We start from the raw sequence: 23,740 nt of genomic DNA, 5'->3' as shown, positions 1-23,740 counted from the left end.
TCATTTATTCAGAATTTGGTTGTAGTTTAATTAAATTGTTCAGTTTAATTTAAGACATATTGATTGTGTAAAAAATTTTTACCTTTTAATTTGCGTCATCACAATTACTCGATGAACTATTGAAAAAGATAATGAGGCCACTCGTATTTTTATGAGTTTGTTGTTTATTATCCACATCGATTTTACTATCTTGTAAATTAATCAATCTAATGTCTATCATATTAATTCCACGTTCACAGAAAAAAACCATCCAATTTATTACAAGACATATAACATTTCACGTTAAGCTGAGTTTCAGTTTGACATTTATCAAATTGCACGCGAGTATTCAGTTCATTTTTATCTCTCTCTTTTTCTGAACTAAAACCGGCTTGTGTGCAACATTATATCTTTATAAATATTAATTATTGTTACCAAACAGTATTCAAAGCTTACAATGAATAAAATTATAATATTATTATTTGCATTATACTTTTCAAAACTAACTTCTGCATATGAACTTCCGTCACCCTTGACACTGGAACTGATTCTTGAGTTCTCCCAATGGCGTTCATGGAAACAAATCGTAGTTTTTGATGATCTATCCTCTGGAAATAGTAAGTATATACACAGAAATAATTTTATGGTAACAATCACATTATATTATATTATGGGAATGGTTCCAACATCGTATGATAACAGATTTTTTTTAAACATCAATTATAGGAACGGCATCCATAGAAATTAAGGTAATCAATCCTATATCGTTATGGGTTTCTTTCCTATACAATATCGGATTAGTTCTTATAAAAGTATGGTAATTGTTTCTATACTACTATATGATTGCCGTTACCACATACTTTGGTAAACGTTACGATATATTATGGTAATGAATCCCATATAATTCATGGTAGAAAATACTCCAATTTTATAGTAATTATTATCATGATGTTACGGTAACGATTACAATAACATTTAAAAATTCCTTATAGTATGGAAATAACTACCATAATATTAAGGTAACTATTGCCGTGTTTGTTTATGGTTCCCGGTATAGTAAAAATAATTAGGGATGCGTAAATAATAGGGATGGGGAAACGGTTTCCATAATTCTGTAAAAGTGTTTCCTATAATTATCGGAATAGTTCCTACACATAATTATGGGAGTGATACCCATAACACTATAGAAATACTTCCTCTAATTTATAGGAATATAAAAGGATATTATAGAAATCATTCCCATAAATTATAGGAACTATTCCCATAACATTATAGAAATGGTTTCCATAATACAATTGGAATAGTTCCTATACCATTATAGGAACCATTCTTATAATATTATGGGATGGTTCCCATGGATAAATCATGAAAATACTAATTTAAAGAAAAGTGTGGAAATTACTTCTACAATACACAGAAATATTATTAGATATAAAAATAAAAATTCAAACATTGAAAAAAAAGTCGTATTTGACAAAAACAGTAAAATTTTTAGTCCATGTCAAGATTAATAAAATGGCGTATTTGAAATGGGAACAAATTTGTTGTCTGTGTAAAAAACAAAATAATAGTTTCTATTGTTACAGAGTCAATATGAGCTGTTTTTGATACCGTAAATTATTGAGGAAAATAATTTACTGACGCACGTGATAATTGTTATTTTTAATTCTAGACGCCGTTATGACGTATATACGACCTTTGATACAGTGCTTGAGTCAACAAGGAATAAGTGTTTCATTTCAGTCATCGAACAATCCAAAATTACCTGAAGCATTGCAAATAAATATACATCGTGTAGGGGCTATAGTTTTACTCGATAGCATTAATAATACATCACCTGACAATGTATTAAAAGCTGTATGACTCAAAAAAATTAATTATTTATTGCTTTATATTTATAATCTAATATTTAAATTTCTTAATTGATTACATTATTTATCACAGGCTTCCGCAAAACGATTATTCGATTATTATATATCGTGGTTATTAATAGCATCGAGACCTGGTGATATATCAATAGATTCGAGTCTCCGCAATCTGACAATCGGTATCAATACGGAAGTTATTGTTGCGACGTCTTATTATTCAAATTATAATCAAAGTGATCCAACAAAATTTTATATGAATAAGTAAATCACTCTGTCATATATTTATTCGGAAAAAAATGATTGACAATAATTGTAGTTCAACTTGTAATTAGTTAGGTTATGTTCAATAACTAATGTCGTTTCAATCAGTAAAATTATGATTTTAATGTTTAAACTGCTATAATTAACAGTTAATCGTTTAAACATACTGCTTGACTATTTAAAATTACTACTTAAACCTGAAAAAACTACAAGACACTTGTCAAAAAAATGAATCTGTTATTAATTTCTTACGTTCTACTCAGTAATATTTACTGAGATTCGGTCTAGGCGCGCTCTTGACGAGAATCTCAGTAATATTTACTAATATTTTTTTTCCGTGATACTTAAGGGGAATTAACTGCGACTATATTAAATTGATTACAGAACATGTGACTCACTGCATAATTATGTTAAAAAATACAAGTACAATGAAGTTGAATTTAATGAAGATATTAATGAAAATATAACGAAAAATCTCCATTATTCTCAACAAGAAAATACAAGTGTGTGTTTTTACATTGTTCATATTTACAAAATTAGAATAACAGACAATTCTAGTCTTATCGTAGATCCTCTGGGGTCATGGAATCCTGGTGAATTAATGCTTAAGCTTCCGGTAAGTATTGTTAAATATTTTTTTAAATTAATACTATTATTATTATTATTATTATTATTATTATTATTATTATTATTATTATTATTATTATTATTATTATTATTATTATTATTATTATTATTATTATTATTATTATTATTATTATTATTATTATTATTATTATTATTATTATTATTATTTGTTATTGCTATTATTATTTTCAGGTGGATGTCGTGTTACGAAATAACTTCAACCGATTGCCACTTATAGTTGGCATACTAAATGGTACAAATGAAGACCAGGATGAAGAGAATTCGTCGTATGATGAGCAGACGACTGAAGATCGTCCGTTAAATGATTTCATTAATTTTTTAACCAGCAATTTGAATGCTAGGTACGTGCACGGCAGCATACGTAGATTATATGTAAATATATACATAAACTTTGATATTGTGGTTTAATAGAAAAGGTAAGAAAATAAGTAATAATAAATTTTATGACACTTGCGCACAATGGACTCTACTCACGTGGTGGGAAGTTAAGATTTTAATACAGGGTCAAACTGAGTCATCGAAAGTTCATATCAAACCACGTGTGACCGATACGTGCAGTTTAACTTTTCCTCAATCAATTGAATTGCAAAAATAATTTATAATAAAATCAACAATGATTTAAAAATGTATACCACATACCACATATATTTATTTTTTATTTTAATGTCTTTTTTTATCATTTTTTAATAAAGCTTAGAGACAGTACCGCACGAAAAAGTCGGAACAATTACGAATAAAGTATGGAGTAATCTTCTTGGCGATGTTTACAACGGTTACGTTGATATTGGTCTTGGATACATCACTGTCAATGATGATCGGCGTCGAGATATGTGTTTTTCACATCCTTTAATACGATATACGTGCGTACCATGAATAATATAACAATCATTATGATTATTAGCCTGCTGGAGATGATTGTTTTTAAAAATTTTTAACTGGACTACTGTTAAAATAAAATTATTGACAACTATTAAATTTTTCACATATAAAATCAATTGAAGTCTCTAGGAAAAAAAAATTTAAAAACGGTTGACCTTGGTAAAAAAATTGTACCGCAAATAATACATTTCGCTAAAAAAGTAATTTCTCTCCTACGATATCTTTAAAACAAATCGATCAATTTAAATATACTTTGCGGCAGATAAAAAGGCTTTTTGAGGCGTAGATTTGATCAAATTTTTTGGCAAATCGATCGAACGGTTTACAAGCTGCGCAACACAAACCTAAAACTAGATTTTTCAAAATTGTTTTTTTTTCGAACAACTTGGAAACTTCTCGGCCGGACAACTCTAAGTTGCCTTCAAGTCTTCATAAGCCCTTTCGATTGCCGCAAACTACACTTGGACGGATGGACGTCCATCCGAAAATAGTCAGCACAGTTTCCCAAGATCTCAAAATGTTGATATCTGATGAAAACTCGAACTTCAAAAGTCGGAATGAAACCCATAACTTCCCCTTTATTGAAAATTTTCAATTTTCGCAGTAAGAAGTTAAAAATACTAACAGATAAAAACCATCAATGTCTCGAGTGGGTTAATAAATAATTTTACATACATAATTATTTTTAAAAAATGATTAATTAATTGACTAAACAGAAGAAATATTTACATACGTCCACCGGAATCCGGATTCATGCGCGATATTTTTCTTCAGCCCTTTAACAATCGTCTTTTGCTTTGTGTTGCATTCGTTCATATTGTAATAATTCTTACTATCAGTCTAATAAATTATATTACGCAAAATTTTTTTCGTTATTCCGGAAGAAAAACAACTTTTGGTGAAGCTACACTTTGGTGCACTGGGATTATGTGTATGCAAGGTATCAGTGATTTCGAAACATTTAAATACATTTTATTTTTTTGTTTAATTAAATCAAATTATTATTTTTTAAGGTATGCCATGGAGACCGGAAACTCTATCAGGCAAAATGGCACTATTATCTAGTCTAACTTTTGCATTAGTTATGTATAATGCGTACGCTGGATTCATAACTTCAATACTGTCTGTCCAAGCGACTGGTATTAAAACACTTGAAGATTTGCTGCAAAATAATTTCAAAGTTGGATACAGTGATCTCGACGACGAATTTATGAGAGTAAATTTTTATTTTTTATGATCATATTGTAATAAATAGTTTAAAGGTATAAATAAATTAAAATACTTTAATAGAATACAAATGACAGCAATTTAAGGTTGTTGTACATCAAAGCGTTCAATGGCCGTGAATCACGTATTGATACAACTCAAGGTCTCCAGAAAGCCGTGAAAGGTGGCTATGGATTTTTTGCAAGTGCAACACTGGCTAGAAGAACTCTCAGGACATCATTAATACAAGAACGATGTTCATTAAAAGAAATTGAAGTTGGACAAACATTTACTGTTGTCGCTTTACCCATGGAAAAATTTAGTCCTTATGAAAAAATAATTAATCTTAGGTACATAATAAATGAAAAAATAAAATGCACACCTCAAATAGTCATGTCATATTTTTTTTTTTTTTATTATCAATTTAAATTTTTATTAACTCATAATACGACTTATTTATTTTTTTTGACGTTTATTTACATATGACTTGAAAAATTTTAACTACTTCGAGCCCCGGCGTTGCTTACATTTGACAGACAATGACAGTAGCTAACTAAGAATATTGTAAAACTTAAATTATTTATTAGTTGGGGCGAGTAAACTTTTTTGCCCCAAGAAATCCTTTTTTTTCTGTGTATACATAAACGAACGAACAAACAAAGTTTTGCGTGAAAGGTGTGCAGAATATAAAATATTAAACGTATTTCAAAAGTTATTTATTAATAAATAATTTGTTTAGTATTTTAAGAATGCGGGAACGTGGTGTTATTGACAGAATTGGCGATCGCATGTTACCTAACATGCCTAAATGTCGCGATCCAACAACATTCCACAGCGCAAGAATAGCTGATGTTTACTCGGCTTTCATAATACTTGCTATTGGTATCGTCACAGCCGTTTCTATTGGACTCGTCGAACGTATTTGGAGCAAAAGAAAAAAGTTTAAAAATAAATTAATTATGATCATTGACATTTACTTGAAAAAAAAAGACACAAAGATTAAAAACAGTAAAAATAAATCGAACGATAATGTGCTTAATGATTATTTAAATAATGATAATTATAGTTTTCATTTCGGAGCTTACAAACGCCGCTTAGGCTATTCACCGAAATTACTGAAGGGAAGGAAAGTAAATGATGACGACAAACAGTTGCAGAAAAGACAAATTATTTTTCCTTTTAATAATTAAATATAGTAGTTAATTATAAAGTATACATTTTGAAAAAAAAAAAATGTCCGTAGAAATCTCATGTATTAAAATAAAAGTATATAAAAAAAATTAACCATAAGTACATTCGAGTTTAGCATTTATTTGTATACCATACTCAGACTCTCCTTCTTCTTCTTCTTGTTTAGATGATGATAAATCACGTACATCTTTGAAACTGCGACATTCACGTAGAATTCCCACATCACCACGACATAAAATATTCCTAAATTTTATATCAAAACCAGCGTACCAGTCTTTCCAATAATTATACAAATTGTCACCACCGACATCTTCAATTAATTCATTACATTTTTTTCTCAAGCTCAATTAATTTTTATATATTAATTTAATATCTCATTTTTTTTTAATTATTTATCACTTAAAAATAATAAATAAATAAAGACTTACTTTTTTTCCCATAAGCCATTGGCCGTAGATCCAATGAGAATAGAGCCCGGATAGCTTTCGCCTATATAACGTTCCCCATTTATTTCACGTAAACGATATCTACATACATAAAATTAAAAATCGGTGGACTAAATAAAAGGAATAGATTAAAAATGTTGTTTAGATGTTAATATATCAGCTGGTTTACCGTACGAATGACTCATTGCATATAATGCCAAAAAGAATATGGACTTCGGTATTATTAAGCCATCGATCAGGTGACAGATCGTCATGTACATCAATCAAAGTTTTATTTATCTGTTTAATAATTTGAAAACCGCATACGTAGTTGGTGAATCATTCATAAACAGTATACATTAAGAGCCAAATGCATAAAGAAATAAAAAAAGTGTATATTAATTAAAAAGCAATATAATGGGCTGAATATGTATATGCGTATGAATAATATTAAATAAAACAGTGACCTTATCGGCTATTGCAAGGCAAAGGCCACATCTAACGCACGCCGATGAAAATGACACGTCCTCAGCATCGTTAGCGTTACTATAAATTATTTTTTGCACTATTCCGAATCTCATCAGTCCACAATTTTCGCAACAGCTATTGTGCTTTTCCTCATTTTTTTTATTTACTTTCTCTCCAATGTCCGTTGATTTTTTCAGTACATCATCTTCGAGAGGTTTTGCTGTCCGTTTAAAGTATTTACATGCTGCTGGTTTATCAGCTAAATTATTGTCTATATCAAATGGCTCTACTTGTATACAAAATGTAAATAAAAATATAAAAATATACATTTTTGTAAATAATTATTAAATGTAAATAAAAAAATTTGACAATCAACTAATTGCTTTGTGTATAGTAATTACCAAACTTCCCACTGTCTGCAAAATCTTCGAGTTTCGAACTACTTTTTTAGTAGGATAAAAATTATTCTTAAAATTTTTTTGTTACAATTTATGATTCAAAAGAACTGTAGTATCTATCGATTTGAAAATTTTATTTGCCCCAATTGCATAGAAATATCTTTTCTGTAGGCGTCTAAAAATTTATCTCTAATAAATTAATAAAATTTACAGTGCATTACTTATCAATGAGTACCGAGAGAAAATAGTTTAGTTTTACGGAGACCTAAATCATGCATGCAGACTTTTGTTCATTGTCTATCGTATTCTTTTTTAAAACAGAAAAAAGAACATGAATTTCCTAGGATCAAAATTATATAAAAAATCTTGGCTTTAAGACAAAAAAAATCTGTCTTGTCCTTTTTAAAAGACATCTTAAAGTTGTCTCTGCGCTTGGGCTTGTTTTTCCCGCGTAATAGCTGCTGATAAAACAGAATACAACATAACCATACAGAGATAATTCAAATCTAGGAACATTCAACTGTCAAAAAAAATATCATTAAATTTTACACAGTTGGCCAAACTTAATATTATTGATCTCAGCACATTTTCTCTCGCATCATACTCCACATCTTTATCTCCGATAATGTTAATGACAAATATATATGTCATTTAAATAACGTGCGACATAATACAATAAATAAATAAATTAAAATTTCATACGTGAAAAAAAAAATATATCACTTATTGCGATTGGTAAGTTTGCCTTGTCAACGACGACAAGCCTACTAAAAGGTCTCATTAATAAGTAATTATTATTTACAAACTCATTAAACCTTCTGTCGTATTGACGCACACATTTACGTTACACGTAAACGTAAATATACCTGCTAGTGTATACATACATACATATATACTTCCACTTCTGTATAAGTAAACATTGCACATTTATTATATATGTGAATTTTTTTTTTATGGCAAGTGCGTTTAGTTATAAACTAAATACAAGTACACATGCACTTATAGTTATTTAACAAGTGTGTCTAACATGGATTTTTAAATAACACGTTTTTAAAACTAGCTATATATGTATATATTTATAATCAATTAATAATAATAATAATAATAATTAATAATAAATAATGAATTGAACTGAATAAACTTATGATGCCTTTACGTAGGCATGATTCAATAACACTTTGCAAATTTAAACTGCAATTAATATTTTTAGTGTAAATTGAGTGTGGAGTAGATTTAAATATTTATTTTTAATTTTAATTGCACTATTAAAATTTAAATAAATAATTACACGTGACATTTTAAAAGTAATTATTTAAATTTTATTTATAAAAGAGTTTTATTAATATTAAGAGTTTGAGAATTTAATTAATAAATTATTGAAGCGGATATTAATTGAACTTTAGATAAAATAATTAAATGTGGTAACAGGTGTAATCAAGTGTCATCAGGTGTGTTATCGTAGTGATAGTTGTATTGAGAAGTAGATTGTTGCTGTTTGTGACTAAAATATGGCTGCCAATCTTGAAGAGGAGCAGAGTTTACGTGAATGTGAAGAATATGTACAACGACACAACATCCAACAGGTTCTCAAGGATTGCATTGTTCAATTATGTGTCGGTAGACCTCAAAATCCGATACCATTTTTACGTGAATACTTTCAGAAACTCGAACGGGTAAGAGTTTTTTTTATATTGTCTCATTACATATTTAATTTTTTAAATTTGTTTTAGTTTATTATTATTTTCTCAGCATTTCAATATTTTGATGTTTAAATTTATGATACTGAAGTTAAGACGTCTAATAATTTTTAAAAAATATATTTAAAAAATTGCACTCACAGCTTTTTTAATTTTCTACATGCGCATATTTCATGTTTTTTTTTTTTTTTTTTTAAATTAATTTGTTGAAAAAAAAATCCGTAAAGTTTTAATTGTCTGCTAACTTCATGTTCATTTAAATTTAAATTCAATAGTCGCAGAGTAATTGAGATTAATTAAATTAAAACAATGAAGAAGTTAATGTTTTGTCATAAATTAATAAATAATATTGACGTTAGTAGTGAAAGGTAAAATGGAATGCACGTGCCCGTGTCTCATACTCATACTAGTACTCATCGCTGTTATCATTATCATCACCATCGAGTATTACTTTACTTCCTATATGATATAATAATAATAAAAGTTATAGTATGTACATATGTTGTAAAGTTTTAAAATATATATATAGATGTATGTTATATGTCATGCAAATATGTGTTGTGAATATGATGATGATACACGAGGACTATGTGTACTGTGTATAAGAGTAGCAAGAGGGTTTTACGGTTGTTGTGTATAGAACTTGTAGGGGATTGAAGGTCTAATCTTAGAATATGCTCGAAATATAACGAGTGACATGTTATATTAGCCAACAGCTATAATATCACACAAATAGAGAAGAGGGAGAAGAAGTGGTCGTCTGGTTTTATCGTAATAACATGAAAATATGGAAACGCGATTTTATATTTTTGCCTCCTTAGTATCTTACTGCGTACAAGAGAGATAGTTTTACAAATATATAATAACAACTCAATAATAAGTTAATTTTATTTGTTAGAGTAATTTTCGTCGTATCAATTAGTACTGAATATACACAAACACACACATAAGCACACACAAAACGATACTTACTCAATTAAACTTTGTTCCAGTTAATTCAATTTCTCCTTAGTGTACACTACTTTTATTTAATTAGTGAATCGTGTTACTGGTATATACTTGTGCTTCAGTGAAATTTTAAAAACTGATAATTTATATATTTTATTTATTATTTAATTGTTTAATTGTTAATAATGAATGAGGTATAAATTAAATTTAAATAATTTTAATTATTAGAAATATATATTTATGTGAAAATGAATGTTATCTATTGTGGATCAATATAGGAACAAGCGCACGATGCTAAACAACAGATTGCGACGAGTCCCGAGGACATTGAGGATCTTCCAGCGGGTCAACAAGGACCTCAAGTACCGCGGCGCCGAGGTGGAATATCTGCCGAGCCAGTGTCTGAAGAAGATGCTACGAGTTACGTCAAAAAAGTCGTGCCCAAAGATTACAAAACGATGGCTGCATTGAGCAAGGCCATTGCCAAAAATGTTTTATTCGCACATCTTGATGAAAATGAAAGATCAGATATTTTTGACGCAATGTTTCCGGTAACTTTTTTACCTGGAGAACCAATTATCCGCCAAGGTAAAATATATATATTTTTTAAAGTATGTTATTTTTATGAGAGCTGACCTTTCGACTCCATAATAAAAGATGCACGTAATTTAATTTTATTTTAATGTGCACAGGCGATGAAGGAGATAATTTCTATGTAATTGATCAAGGAGAAGTCGAGATATTTGTTAATGGTGAACTAGTTACAACAATTGGTGAGGGTGGCAGCTTTGGTGAATTGGCGTTGATCTATGGAACTCCACGTGCTGCAACAGTACGAGCTAAGACCGACGTTAAACTCTGGGGAATTGATCGCGACTCTTATCGACGTATTCTCATGGGCTCTACAATCAGAAAAAGAAAAATGTATGAAGAATTTTTATCTAGAGTATCTATTCTTGGTGAGTTACTATAAATTTATATAAATTATGTTATTTTGCGTTACTAATTCTAAAAGAACTTATATTTTTATACGTTCTTTTGGCTTTACAAGGGGAGTTTAATTTAATATTGAAAATTCGTTTCTGAGTGAAATTCACTTCTAAAAAGTGTTTATTTTAATATTAAAACTCCGAATTGTAGTGAATGCAGATTTAAATAAAATCCAGATCACTCTGAAATCACTCAACTGAAAAAACAAACTCCTTATTTACTCTGTATGCAGACTAATTTTTTTTAAACTCCAGAACTCCAAGTGACGGAGTGAATTCGGATTTAAATAGAATCCGTAATCACTCCGATTTCACTCCCAATTTTTTACAGTGTAGGAAACTCTCTAAAACCAAACGGACGTATAATTTTCTTTCATTGCCAATCATTTTGTAGACTCATTTTATAGCCAAATAAAATTTTTTCCAATTTTCAGATTTAGAATAATTCTATAATCTGATTTGCATTAAAAAAAATGATACACCCTTTTGACTTTAAACTTGTGGACAAAGACAAAAAGGCATATAAAAATATGTCTTTTTGGAGTTAGTGACGCGATTTGTTTACATGGTAATTAATAATTATCGTTTTATTATAGAATCGCTTGATAAGTGGGAGCGATTAACGGTAGCAGATGCCCTCGAACCAGTTGTTTTTGAAGATGGTGAAACGATTGTGAGACAAGGAGAGCCTGGAGAAGATTTTTATATCATTGTTGAAGGAACGGCTGTTGTTCTTCAGCAGCGTAGTGAAGGAGAAGAACCAACAGAAGTTGGAAGACTTGGTCCTTCTGATTATTTTGGTAGTATAAATTCGTTGTAATTAAATTAATCGCCTATGAAAAAAGTAAATGGATAATAGTAAAGTATTTTTTTTTGGTTTTTCTGCAGGTGAGATCGCATTATTGCTAGACAGGCCACGTGCAGCAACGGTGGTAGCTCGCGGTCCATTGAAATGCGTTAAACTGGACAGAGCACGCTTCGAGCGGGTCTTGGGGCTGTGCGCAGACATTCTCAAACGGAACATCACCCAGTATAATAGCTTTGTTTCACTATCTGTGTGAATTATGCATGAAACTTGAATGTTATATATACACTATTGCGATAAATAAATATATAAATCTTAATTATTAAAATTCAAAAATTCATTTATTATAGTTGTTATAATTTCTTATTTTATTAATATTTTCATTATTAATCTACATTGTGCATTGGTACCAAACTATATTGTCATGTTCGATGTCTGTAATAAAATATATAAATTAAATTAATTATTTTCTATTTACTCTTTACATTGGGTTTAAGTGTGAATTTTATAGTCATTGGTTATTAATTAGTACTATAAGGGCCAGTTTTTCAAACCCAGTTTATTTCTAATCTGGGTTTTAATTATTATTGCTGGTATATCTATATGTTATTAATATATAAATATACTAGAAATATTAATTTAAACCTGCTTTGAAAAACTGGCCCTGATCGTTTTAAATATTTTTTTAAAATCAATTTCAACTTGTGCCACTTGAATATTTCTTAAATTTTGTTTAATTGTATAATGTGTTAAATAAATTTGTCAAGTTAAATTAATTACCGGTAAGGGTTTGATTAGAAAATTTTAGTGGACTACGAGATATAGATAATGTTCGAAATGGATTATAGGGTAGAGGTGCCGTTTATTGGCCAGTTTAGGCAAGTTTTGGACACTTGAAAAATTTAAATAAAATAAAATATTTTGTAGTATACGCAATATCATAATTAATTTTTTTAATTTGTTCAGAGATACTTTTATCCCACTATTAAAATGGAAATTTTATTTTACAGTTTTTCATTAATTAAAATAAAGTATTATACTGTCCAAAAATGGAGCAGTGGCCACAAATGGTACCTCTACCTTATTTATAAAATAATTAGCAATAAGGTTGATCTACAATGGCGATAAGTAATGAAACAAAAAAAAATTATATAAAATTGGCTACAAAAAAAAATTTTAATAAAAACTTTGAAAAAATAAAAATTCAATTTTTTTTTTTTATTTTATTAAATAATTATAAATATTGAAAAAACATTTTTTATTACATGTAATAACAATTAATTTACTAACTGCAATAAATTTAGTGTCGTCTGATTAAAATTTATCTAACTGAAATGTTAGACAAAATTTTGTTTTAATTTCGTATTATTAATTAATGACCTTTGCTAGTTCTGATCGATGAAGCACTACTTTAAATAATTGATGTTTCAAAAATACGTATTGCATTAAAAGATTTTTGTTTTTTTCTTAAAAATAAAATATATTTTTTTACGTAATTATTACAATTAATTTGAAGTAAGATGCAATAAAACGTAATTTATTTTTAAATAATTTGCCATTGCGTCAACATTCTAGCTACTTAATAATTATACCAGTATTATTCTTGTTCTTCTTTGTAATTTAATTGTTCTTTATATTTTACTATTAACACAAAAGTATGATTGCTACCAGATAATATTTAAAAAAATATATTAAATATAATTAAAAATTATTGAACCTAAATAATACTGGCTTAAAGTTATTATTCAATAATTTTTACATTTTATTTATTGTTAATATATATTATAATAATATAATATATTATTATAATTACAAGAGTGAGAAAGTGAACGTTAAAAAATATAAACTCCGATTTTTTAATTTAATAATGACAATTTCGCATTAATTGTTACGAGAATTATTATTATACAAACAGATGTTATATGCTGATATAAAGTGTGCGTATATTATTCTAAAACATCTCCATAACGTCAACGTCTACTCCAATGTCAAGAAAGTCATCGCTGTAGTCTTGAATTCTTCGTTGGATAGTAACATTGTCAGAATGATCAGGATCATCAGTGACAGGACTCGGTGGTGGATTTGATACCGTGCGATCAGAATCTATAGGAAGTCTATCCATGCCTTCACCACGCCTTAGTCGCGCTTCTTCAGCAATTTGTTGGGTCGACAATTCAGCTCTTGTTAATAACGCTGGTAAATCATTTTCTGAACCATCTTAATTATAAAAATAATAAATAATTAGTTTATTATTAATTTAAAAATTTTAAGATATATTTATTATAACTAATATTTAAGGTCATTTTCAGACAGTGCCCCCCACCCCACTTTTTAAAAATTTTCAATGACATTAAACTGTGAGAAGCGTATCAAAATTTTATCAATAAATTAATAAAAAAATTGTTGAGATATAGAATTTAAAAAAAAAATTCCTTTTGGCGGTAAACAAAATTTGATAAATAAATTTAAGTAAAATCTTCATGTCAATTTTATAATTCGAATTTTCAAATTTTGCAGGCTAAAATATATTCAACAAATTTCGTTTACCTCCTAACTGATAACAACTGTAAGTAATTTTTTTAAAACTCTATATCGGCAAAAAAAAAAAACTGCAACTACGTTGTCCTCTTGCAATTAATGCTTTGATTTCTTTTAATTAATTGATGAATAAAATAAATGAATTATCCGACTGTAGGACGAATAAAAATAAATTAATTGTACGATTATAGGACAAATAAATATTTATTATTCATACGATTAGCGGACTAGCAACAGTCTTTTAAAAAAGTGGGGAGACACTGTCTGAGAATGACCTTAACTAATGAATTACTAACTTTCAAAACTTTTCATAAGTTTATTTGATTTTTCACGTAATTTAGCGCCATGTTTTTTCTTAGAATGATTAGCCTCTTTTTTATCTAGCGAAAATATTTCACGTATCTGTTCTTGTGGTATATGTTCATCATTTTTTACAAGATAAAAATAAACACCACCAGGTGTTCGTCTTCTTGACCCATTCATTATCAACAAACCACCATCTTCTTCTATTTCTTTTGTTTTTTTATAAAATTCAATTGATTTTTCCTTACCAATAATATCAACTATTCGTTCTGTCAAAAAATAAATTTTATATTTATATCAACACACAATTAATTACTAATCAACTATAAATGATAAAAGCAATTGATTAAATAACTTACTTATAAGAGAATCTTTCTTCTCGTTTAGCTTCTCTGCTATATCATTGGCGACTTCAATATCCGTTGATTCAATACTCGTCTGCAACTCTAAAATACTTCTTACAGAACCTTTTTGATTATCAATATCCATTGAATTAGAACGTTTACCAAGTCGAAGTTTGACATTACGTCTGTCAGTGTGTGATCTTTTATTACTTGTTCTATAAGCCTCAACTTTATCCTCATCAGAACTTAAATTATTCGAATGCTTGTCGTAACCATTCAAACGAAAATGACTCGGTACATCGTAATTTTCAACACTTCTGCCTTGGTGCAGTTTCCTTGTGACCCCACACGAAACCAAATCCTCAGTCAATGCTTCCTCTTGAACTTGCGTGCACCATATTTTATATTTATTTAGCTTTTGTGACGATTCTATTTTACGTCTGCGGGCTTTTATTTTTGGCCTTTTTATTTTAGCAACCTGAGAATCCGAATCACTTGCCGAGTCTGGAGACGCTGATGAATCTTCACTGTCATCACTGTAATTTGGCTCAATTATAGTTTTAGGATGGCTCATTGTCTGAGGTCTCTGGAGAACTGTGTAAGTTTCGAAGGCATCAATTGGCTGTAAATTTATCATTTTAGTAATAACAATTAAATAATAACCATATAATTTTTTTTTGAGGTTACTTAATTTATTTATTGAAAGCACTATTAATTATTTTACCTCGTCATCAACAACCTCACCATCCTCTAAATCCAAAGGCTCAGCTTCCATTTTCCAGTCTCGTAATTCAAATTATTTAAATTTATACTTTCAGACTTTTTTTTTATTATTTTAAAAGTTTTAAAACTGTACGTAAATTTAAAACCGCTTTGGCAGGTGAAATGGTTTATGTTTTATGAACTAATATCCAATGACACCATACATAAATACACACACACACACACACACACACACAATATATATATTTTTTCTTAATTTTTCATTGATAATATAGATTGTAATGGTAAATTGTTTTTTTTTTTTTTTTTTTTTTATGAAAAACTATTTTAACAGTACCCGGTAATAAATCTATTTACTAACTACGGTACTAAAGATCCCTAGTTCATTTTAAAAAAAAATTTTTTTTTTGTAGAAGCGATTATATTATTATTTTTATCGATTTCTTTTATTATTAAATATATTAATCATAATTTCATAATTAAAAAATGAATTAATTTTTATTCATCAGAAGGGTCTGAACTTTTCTCATGAGTGTGAATGTAGCTGACAGTTGTAAATTTTTTTAATTTTGAAATGAGTGGATTAAATATAAATCTAATAATAAAATTTAAAAAATGCGCATCAATGGAGTTTGAAAATCAGTGCGTGCATTTTTTTTTTATTTTTAAACTTGTAATTTAAAATTTTTCTCACATTTGCTGGATCCACACTTATACTTTTTTTCTCTATCACACTCAAGTCGACGACTACAAAAATGCATGTTTAGACAATTCAAAACTCAATACATGCACTTCTTAAAATTTTATTCTTTTAATTATTTAATTTTTTTACATGAAATTAAAAAATTGTATGTCCGCTACATTTACACTCGTTGGTTTCTTGAATACAAAAATCATGTAAAAATATATAGCAATCATCAGTTGTAAAGAAAGTAAACTAAAATATATATACATATATATATGTATATGATATACTTATGTATACTATATACCCATGAAAGTTTATAAATAATTTGTGCTCGTACTTCTGGTTCATTCTTACTTTGATGGTCTACCAACACAGTCGTATATAAAATATATCAGTATCATCTGTATATAGAAAGCCATAAGCGATCACAAAGTTAGCCGCCTAGGTTCCATAGTAAATTAAGCTACGAGTCGCAACGAGTTGTGAGTCGTCTGATCGTCTGAGTAATATCGCGGATCGCGGCTGGCTGGCGTATGTGACTGTGGTTATTGTAAAAATGTCGTCGTAGTTGATAATTGTGTAGACGTAAATAAAAACTCGTAATATGTCTGATCGGGTCGGCAGTCGCGTGGGAGCATCACCAGAGAAGGGTGATAATTTTATTTTATCATCGTCACCTGAATGTCAGAAGCCGTCTTGTGCTATTTGTAACAAAACAGATAAATTGCAACGGTGCTCTAGGTGTAAAAATATTTTTTATTGTTCAAAAGATCATCAGAAATCGGACTGGCGAAAGCACAAAGTTGATTGTGTTGATGGTTCATCGTCGTCGTCTACATCATCCTCGCGTTTGTCACCTACACAATCCCTGGTTACAGATGATGCTGTAGTTGGCTTTTGTGATAAAGATAATCGTAGTAAAGTTGAACCTTCATTGAGCCACGGATCATTAAATCGTCTGACAAGCACTGGAGCATTGGCTAACCTAAATAGCAATAACGAGGTTTTGTCACGGCTACAACAACGGCAAGAACCAGAGGAAACGTCAGCAGTTTATGTGGATGAAAAAAATGATAAATGTACTCGTGGTATGTATTTATAGACAATAGTATTAATAACAATAATAGTAAATTTTTTTTTCTTTTTTTTTTTTTTAATGATACTTGACTTATTAAGTATCAAATGTCTGCAATTGGTTTAATAATAAGTTTTATTATTCACAGAGTTAGATAATTTAAAAGAAGGTAACATTGAATCGGAAAAACGCAGTGAAAATATCGCGCCAGCAAAAAGAAAATTAAAATCTAATGGAAATTCACCGGAAGAAAAAGAATGTAAGGATGTTAAAAGTTTACCGGAAAATTTAGATGAACATATATTAAGTGCTACTGCTAAATTAATGAATCGTATTCCATCGGTTAAAATTTCAAATCCAAGTGAAAAAACAGACGGTGTTGTTTCTGATACGTCATTGCAGCACGACGCAATGAAGAACTTTCCGGAAGTTGTGTTGAGAAGAGATCTAGATTTTATTTCACCTTTTGTGTGCAGAGATCGTAATAATGGTGACAGTACTCTTGAAGGCATCTGTAAAAATGTTATTAGAGACATGAATATATATGGAGTTTGTGTTGTCGATGGTTTTCTCGGTCGCGAAAAGGGACTTTCGGTATTGTCTGAAGTATTGAGCATGTACGATTCTGGGATGTTTCAAGCCGGGCAATTGGTGTCTAATAAAGCTAGTCTTAGAAATTCACAGTCAATTAGAGGTGATAAGATACTATGGATTGATGGAAAGGAAAAGGAGTGTAAAAATATTGGCATGCTTATTTCACAAGTCGATGCTATTATTGTAAAAGCGAATAAAATGCATTCAAATGGTGTTTTGTCAAACTACACCATCAATGGTAGAACTAAGGTAACTATTATTTTATTTATTTCTTATTATGAGTCATACCATACTTATTATCTCTACTTATTGTACTAATTTGTTTTTGAAATCATCATAGCTTAAGACTTAATAACAAGAAAAATTTTTAACTATTTTGTTTTAAGGATTAAGTTTATAAAAACAAAGAAATTAAACTCAATAATGACAAATACTCATTTTAGTTAATCCTATTTATAAAGTTTTGGAATGTAAGTAAACTCAAGTAATCCTTAATACCTCTATTGGTATTAAATATTGAACGTTTTATTTTTAAAGGTTGAATAAAATATATATTCTTGAAATAATCGGAAAGTAAACTGTTAGAAAATTAAAGAATGACAAAGCAAAGTCAGACTGCGGTCATTATATCCGTATGATCAAGTAAGACCTAGAGTTATGAATAACTTTCCTCTGACACTTGGTTTTAAGTTTTCATTTAGTTGCCATTACACCACATCGCAGTTTATTACAACAAGCAGTCTGCTGGTGGATGATTAATTTGAATAATTAAATTTTAGTTTATCGAGTGCGATAAGTTTGTCGGCGATAATAAAAATGTCTTTTTGAACGATTTAGCATTGCAAATATGTGGTTCACTTTCAAAGATAATTATATATAACAGTGGAATTGGTCACGTACGCCACAACCCCCTTCTCTCGATCTTTCTTTTCTATCTTAGAAGCCACCCGCGTGCACCTACGTTCTAATATACATCATCTACTAAATATTTCAAATTAATATATTCTCCAATACTTTTTAATTTATTATATTAATCATGTCATTGACTTCGAATATTTTTTTTTTGTTTTATTATTTTTTCAGTCGTAACCTTTTGCAAGGTGAAATTATAATGAGATTTTAAAAACCGGACAGTATGAAAAATAAAAAAAACCTTTTGCAAACTTCACTGATCTTTTCCTGCCATTAATTGTAATTACTTTTAAAAGTACTGAGCATTATTAAATAAAAAAAAAACTAATAACTATTTATCTTTACATTTTAAATATTATATATCAGAAATTTTTTACTCAGACACGTCACTGCTATAATTGAAGTGACCTCGAAAAAATTTTTGAAAATTTATATTCGTAAGATTGTTATTTTGTTAATGCAATAAAAACAAATATCGGCATTCTGCCAGTGCATTATTGCATTCAATTTTTATTATTTTTTATCGTCTGATAAATTTATATTGACATGTGTCAACAATAACTAATTAATTGATTAATTAATTAATTTATTTATTTATTTATTTATTCATTATTATTCTTAGATACCTAAAGAAGTTACTGAAAGTTTGATGATTAATTCAATAATAATTTAATACTTTATAAGTAATTTGTCGTAAGTGACCTACAAATGTCCTCTGGTCACTGCTGCTGGTTCAAGAGCAACCAACATTGAATATTGCTAATTTTTTTGGTTTTATCACTTTGGAATATTTTACATTTATTATTAATTTTTTTTTTTTGGCAATTATTGACATTATTATGAGCACTCTTTACTCTTATCTTATTATTACATTACATACTTCTATTTTTCATAGCTATCGACTTACTTTTTAAATATTTAAATAATTAATATTTTGAATAATTAAAATTTGTCTTTTACGAAATTACTCATCAGTTCTTAATATGAGAATTTAAATGTTACATGCTACAGTATATAATACTTTAGCGTACCGACATGGTGGTGGCCAATTTATCATATATAATATACCAACATGTGTTTACATTGATAATGTTATCCTCTTGTAGACATGTAGTGTCTTTTTAATTATTTTTTCTCAGTCGAAAATAAATGTATTTATTTATTTAAATATTTTCGAGTGACGGTTTTAATTTATTTCAAATTTAAAATCTAATTTTTTGAAAATAAAATAAAAAATACTATCCGAGATATATTTAAAATCAAGTACTTGTTTGTGTAAAGTTGAATTTTATCAAGGTCTGAGTAAAAATTGGGCTAAGGTTACTGAAACGTTAATAAAACCTTGAATTAAAATATTTAACCGAACATTTGTGTATTTAAATTTTTTATAAAATACTTGAAATTAGAAAAAAAAATTGTAAGAAATAGATGAATAGAAGTAGTTAATTTAACTAATGCAGTATGAAGCAGCATTAAAAAATGATATATTTGTAATGGCGTGTTTATTATAGTATTGATCGAGAAAAAAATTTCTGGTTCACGCGTGTATATATTTAAATATTGTCGAGTTTATAGTAATGCCACGCGATATATATTATATGTGCTGTACTAGTTAACAGCTATTCGTGTTTGTTGATGGATTTTTTCCTCTGTTAGGGTGATGGTTTGGTTGTAAACGCATACGACAGGCGAAAGGTATCACAGAAATGGTATACGTGACCTAAGTAACGTTTTGGAAAACGTCAGTACAATACGTATATTTGTCTCCATTTAAGTTGACGATAAAATATATACTAATGAACTTCATTTATTATTAATTTTTTGAAATTTATTTTATATTTAATCGACGTTACAATAGATATTTATAAAAAATAATGTTATTAAATATAATATTTTGTTTTTCCTTATAGTTTCCTGGTAGTCAGTATTACGTCGATTATTATTTTAATAACGTCATAATAATAATAATATTTAATGTCCTATAAAGTATTTACAAATGTAAACACTTTAAAGTTGTTGATAAAAATCGGATTACAATTCTATGAATCGTTTTGTTTTTTTCCTTGTTCTAATTATCTATCAGGATTAAATATCATTTAGTATCTTCAACTATTTTAGATTTAAATAAAAATTATTATTATAATAATTAGTTTATTTAAAATAAATTACCCAGTCCTCAGCTGTCCTAAAATATTTACCTGAAGATCGTAATGTTTTTCGCGCAATAAAAAAAAAATTGGAAAGTAAAAATCTACTGGATGATTAGATTTCTGAAATGTTTCGCATATAGACGCTGGCATGTCAGCAAAAAATTTTAGATCATTTTCAACCTCCGGAACTATCCCTTAGACAGTCAAATTACGTAAATTTTTTTCATTTTCGTTACACGAAAAACGTTCCGATCTTCAGGCATATCTGAAATTTAAAACCTATCCTCTGAAAAATTATTTTTTATAAATTTATATTTACGTCATAAATACCATATAATTTTTTGAAATGCATTTTATAAGAATTAAACTTAATTCTAATTTTTATACTAATTAATAAAAAAAATTTAATAAATAAATTTGTGACAAATCAGTAATCTGCCCTCCGCAATTTTATGTTTGAATATTAATAACATGAAAAATTGATTGATTAATAAACCCATTAATTAGTAAAAAAAATAATTATTAATATGTCTCTTATTTATAGTAATTTTAATGAAATATAAAATGACTAGATACTGGAAGGGGCTGGCGATCAGATTTACTCTACTTAATTATTTTTTTTATTGATGTGATTAAATATTTTATAGACTTAATAATTGTGATTTTTTTTCAGGCAATGTTAGCATGTTATCCTGGCGATGGTTCTCATTATGTTAAACATGTAGATAATCCAAATAGTGATGGCAGATGCATTACTGCTATTTATTACCTCAATGTTAATTGGAATACTATTGTAAGTTAATTTTTTCTTGTAATTACCAATTAGCGTTAAACTATTTATTGTCCCGTAAATTTTTCTCCTGAAAATACCAAGAAAACAAATATCATCAATCGAATTATTTATCGGAGACCACTTAGATGTGAGATATTTTAGCCAAGGACATATTCATTTACCGGTTAGCAAAATAATTTAATTGGCTACTGATATTAACAAATAAAAAAATTACCTAAAGATTCAGATAACGATCGAATAACACGTGATGTTTTTTTTTTCTTTTCTTTAGATAAGTAATTTATTCAATCTCTCTATCTCTAAAATTATAATAGTCTCTTTAATTATTTATTATTGTAAATATTATTCAGAAATAATAATTACGTTAAGCTAGACAGTTAACTAGTTTTATTTAATGAGCTATAAAGTCGGAATTGCACAGTGATGAATAATAAAAATGATAACGATAATTAGTTTAGTAGCAATTGTGTCAACAATATGCTTTTATCGTACCATTAAAGATACAATAGAGTACAAAAATAGTTAAATAAAAATTTTATAATACAATTCCCTGAAGAGTGATGTCTTTAATAATAAATATACTTCTTGATATAGATTATAGATAATATTTATATTATTATTAATTGTCAGTGTATGGTAATTGAGACATCAATATAACTTATTATTTTTATTAAAATTTATAATCATTATTTAATAAATGTTTATTTTTTTAGGAAAATGGAGGATTGTTGAGAATATTCCCTGAAGGTTGGAAAGATCAAGTAGCAAACATTGAACCGCTTTTTGACAGAATTATTTTCTTCTGGTCGGATAGAAGAAATCCACATGAGGTACAGCCTGCATATAAAACTAGATACGCTATAACTCTATGGTATTTCGATGCCGCGGAACGATCCCGTGCTTGTCAGAAATATGAAAAAGAAAAAGATAAACGAAATCCCTTAAGTTAATTTTAAAAAATAAAAATATGTGATGCCGTTTGTAATTAATTACTTTACAATACTAAAATAATTATTTTGTTGTGATTATTTACTACTAATAGGAAATCACTCTTCCACTCAAACAATCGAAAGAAAAAAAATTTAATTGAATAATAGAAATAAATAAATAAATATAAAAGGTGTAAATAATTCTATACACTAAAAAAACACGTGATTAAACACATCACAAGTATTATTGAATAAAAAAAAAATATATTGTCGTTTAATAAATGTGCAGGAATTAAGTGATGTTTAGCAGCATGTTAACATTTAATTCAGTATGATATACGTTCAATTAAAAAAGTGCAATGAACCCTAATGCTAATTTTTTTTTCTCTATTTTAGTATTCAACATTACGTAAATTTAAATTTTATCTATTTATATTACATGTATTCCTACTTCTTTTATTTGTTGACTTGGAATTTATATATTTTTTTTTTGTTCAACTCAGTACTTCGCCTTTCATCACTATTTAAACTGATCCTGCTGATAATAATTAGATAGAATAAATAAATTAAATTTGTATTAACTTTATTAGTCCAGTCTTATAAATAATATTTTAAATACTCGCCATTAGTTTTATTAATGGCCAGTAATTTAAATTATTTAAACTCTCCAGTTAGTTAATTAATTGACTATTTAAATTAACTTAGTTATTTTAGATTTGTAATATTATTCTGTACATTAAGATTGTGAGAATATATAAAAAAAAAAAAAAATGCAAAATAAGTAAGATAGTGTAAAGATAAAATTTTAAATAAAAATAAATTGCGATATTTTTTTCAAAATTTATGTATTTTTCCTACGATATGTATGATAGATTTATTTATTATAATAATTATACGATAAATTTTTTATTTTAATTGTAATCAGGATT

At 28.0% G+C, this 23,740-nt stretch overlaps 5 protein-coding genes across 7 annotated transcripts; 3 read left to right on the top strand and 2 right to left on the bottom strand.

Moving 5' to 3' along the window:
• Positions 1 to 121: 121 nt before the first annotated feature.
• On the top strand, positions 122 to 6,120 carry LOC103573092 (glutamate receptor 1). Its single transcript, XM_053741030.1, has 10 exons — positions 122 to 596; positions 1,652 to 1,836; positions 1,924 to 2,108; positions 2,493 to 2,724; positions 2,928 to 3,097; positions 3,449 to 3,616; positions 4,352 to 4,575; positions 4,649 to 4,851; positions 4,926 to 5,191; positions 5,581 to 6,120. Exons 1-10 carry the CDS (start codon positions 437 to 439, stop codon positions 6,029 to 6,031), a joined length of 2,244 nt encoding a protein of 747 aa, XP_053597005.1. The 5' UTR covers positions 122 to 436; the 3' UTR covers positions 6,032 to 6,120.
• Positions 6,121 to 6,259: 139 nt separating this feature from the next.
• Positions 6,260 to 7,241, bottom strand: LOC103573308 (uncharacterized). Its single transcript, XM_014443858.2, has 4 exons — positions 6,925 to 7,241; positions 6,648 to 6,757; positions 6,461 to 6,559; positions 6,260 to 6,342 (listed from the first exon to the last, which is right to left on the bottom strand). Exons 1-4 carry the CDS (start codon positions 7,036 to 7,038, stop codon positions 6,330 to 6,332), a joined length of 336 nt encoding a protein of 111 aa, XP_014299344.2. The 5' UTR covers positions 7,039 to 7,241; the 3' UTR covers positions 6,260 to 6,329.
• A 654-nt stretch (positions 7,242 to 7,895) lies between these two features.
• Positions 7,896 to 12,225, top strand: LOC103573093 (cAMP-dependent protein kinase type I regulatory subunit). Of its 3 annotated transcripts, XM_053741019.1 has the most exons (6): positions 7,896 to 8,058; positions 8,752 to 8,996; positions 10,247 to 10,556; positions 10,661 to 10,927; positions 11,554 to 11,757; positions 11,846 to 12,225. In XM_053741019.1, exons 2-6 carry the CDS (start codon positions 8,832 to 8,834, stop codon positions 12,016 to 12,018), a joined length of 1,119 nt encoding a protein of 372 aa, XP_053596994.1. In that variant the 5' UTR covers positions 7,896 to 8,058; positions 8,752 to 8,831; the 3' UTR covers positions 12,019 to 12,225. The 3 variants fall into 3 exon arrangements, with proteins under 3 accessions (XP_053596994.1, XP_053596993.1, XP_053596995.1); XM_053741018.1 differs by lacking the exon at positions 7,896 to 8,058 and having other exon boundaries at positions 8,634 to 8,996; XM_053741020.1 differs by lacking the exons at positions 7,896 to 8,058; positions 8,752 to 8,996 and adding an exon at positions 9,397 to 10,162.
• Positions 12,226 to 13,057: 832 nt separating this feature from the next.
• LOC103573094 (phosphorylated adapter RNA export protein) lies at positions 13,058 to 15,904 on the bottom strand. Its single transcript, XM_008551968.2, has 4 exons — positions 15,672 to 15,904; positions 14,963 to 15,569; positions 14,597 to 14,872; positions 13,058 to 13,979 (listed from the first exon to the last, which is right to left on the bottom strand). The coding sequence occupies exons 1-4, from the start codon at positions 15,720 to 15,722 to the stop codon at positions 13,714 to 13,716; spliced, it is 1,200 nt and encodes a 399-aa protein (XP_008550190.1). The 5' UTR covers positions 15,723 to 15,904; the 3' UTR covers positions 13,058 to 13,713.
• A 786-nt stretch (positions 15,905 to 16,690) lies between these two features.
• Positions 16,691 to 23,704, top strand: LOC103573095 (egl nine homolog 1). The gene is made up of 4 exons (XM_008551969.3): positions 16,691 to 17,446; positions 17,582 to 18,276; positions 21,763 to 21,882; positions 22,596 to 23,704. The coding sequence occupies exons 1-4, from the start codon at positions 16,963 to 16,965 to the stop codon at positions 22,830 to 22,832; spliced, it is 1,536 nt and encodes a 511-aa protein (XP_008550191.1). The 5' UTR covers positions 16,691 to 16,962; the 3' UTR covers positions 22,833 to 23,704.
• The last annotated feature ends 36 nt before the right edge of the window (positions 23,705 to 23,740 follow it).

The sequence above is a fragment of the Microplitis demolitor genome, chromosome 8, assembly GCF_026212275.2.
Source record: "Microplitis demolitor isolate Queensland-Clemson2020A chromosome 8, iyMicDemo2.1a, whole genome shotgun sequence".
Taxonomy (NCBI): Eukaryota; Metazoa; Arthropoda; class Insecta; order Hymenoptera; family Braconidae; genus Microplitis; species Microplitis demolitor.
This window is presented reverse-complemented; position numbering and strand designations above follow the sequence as displayed.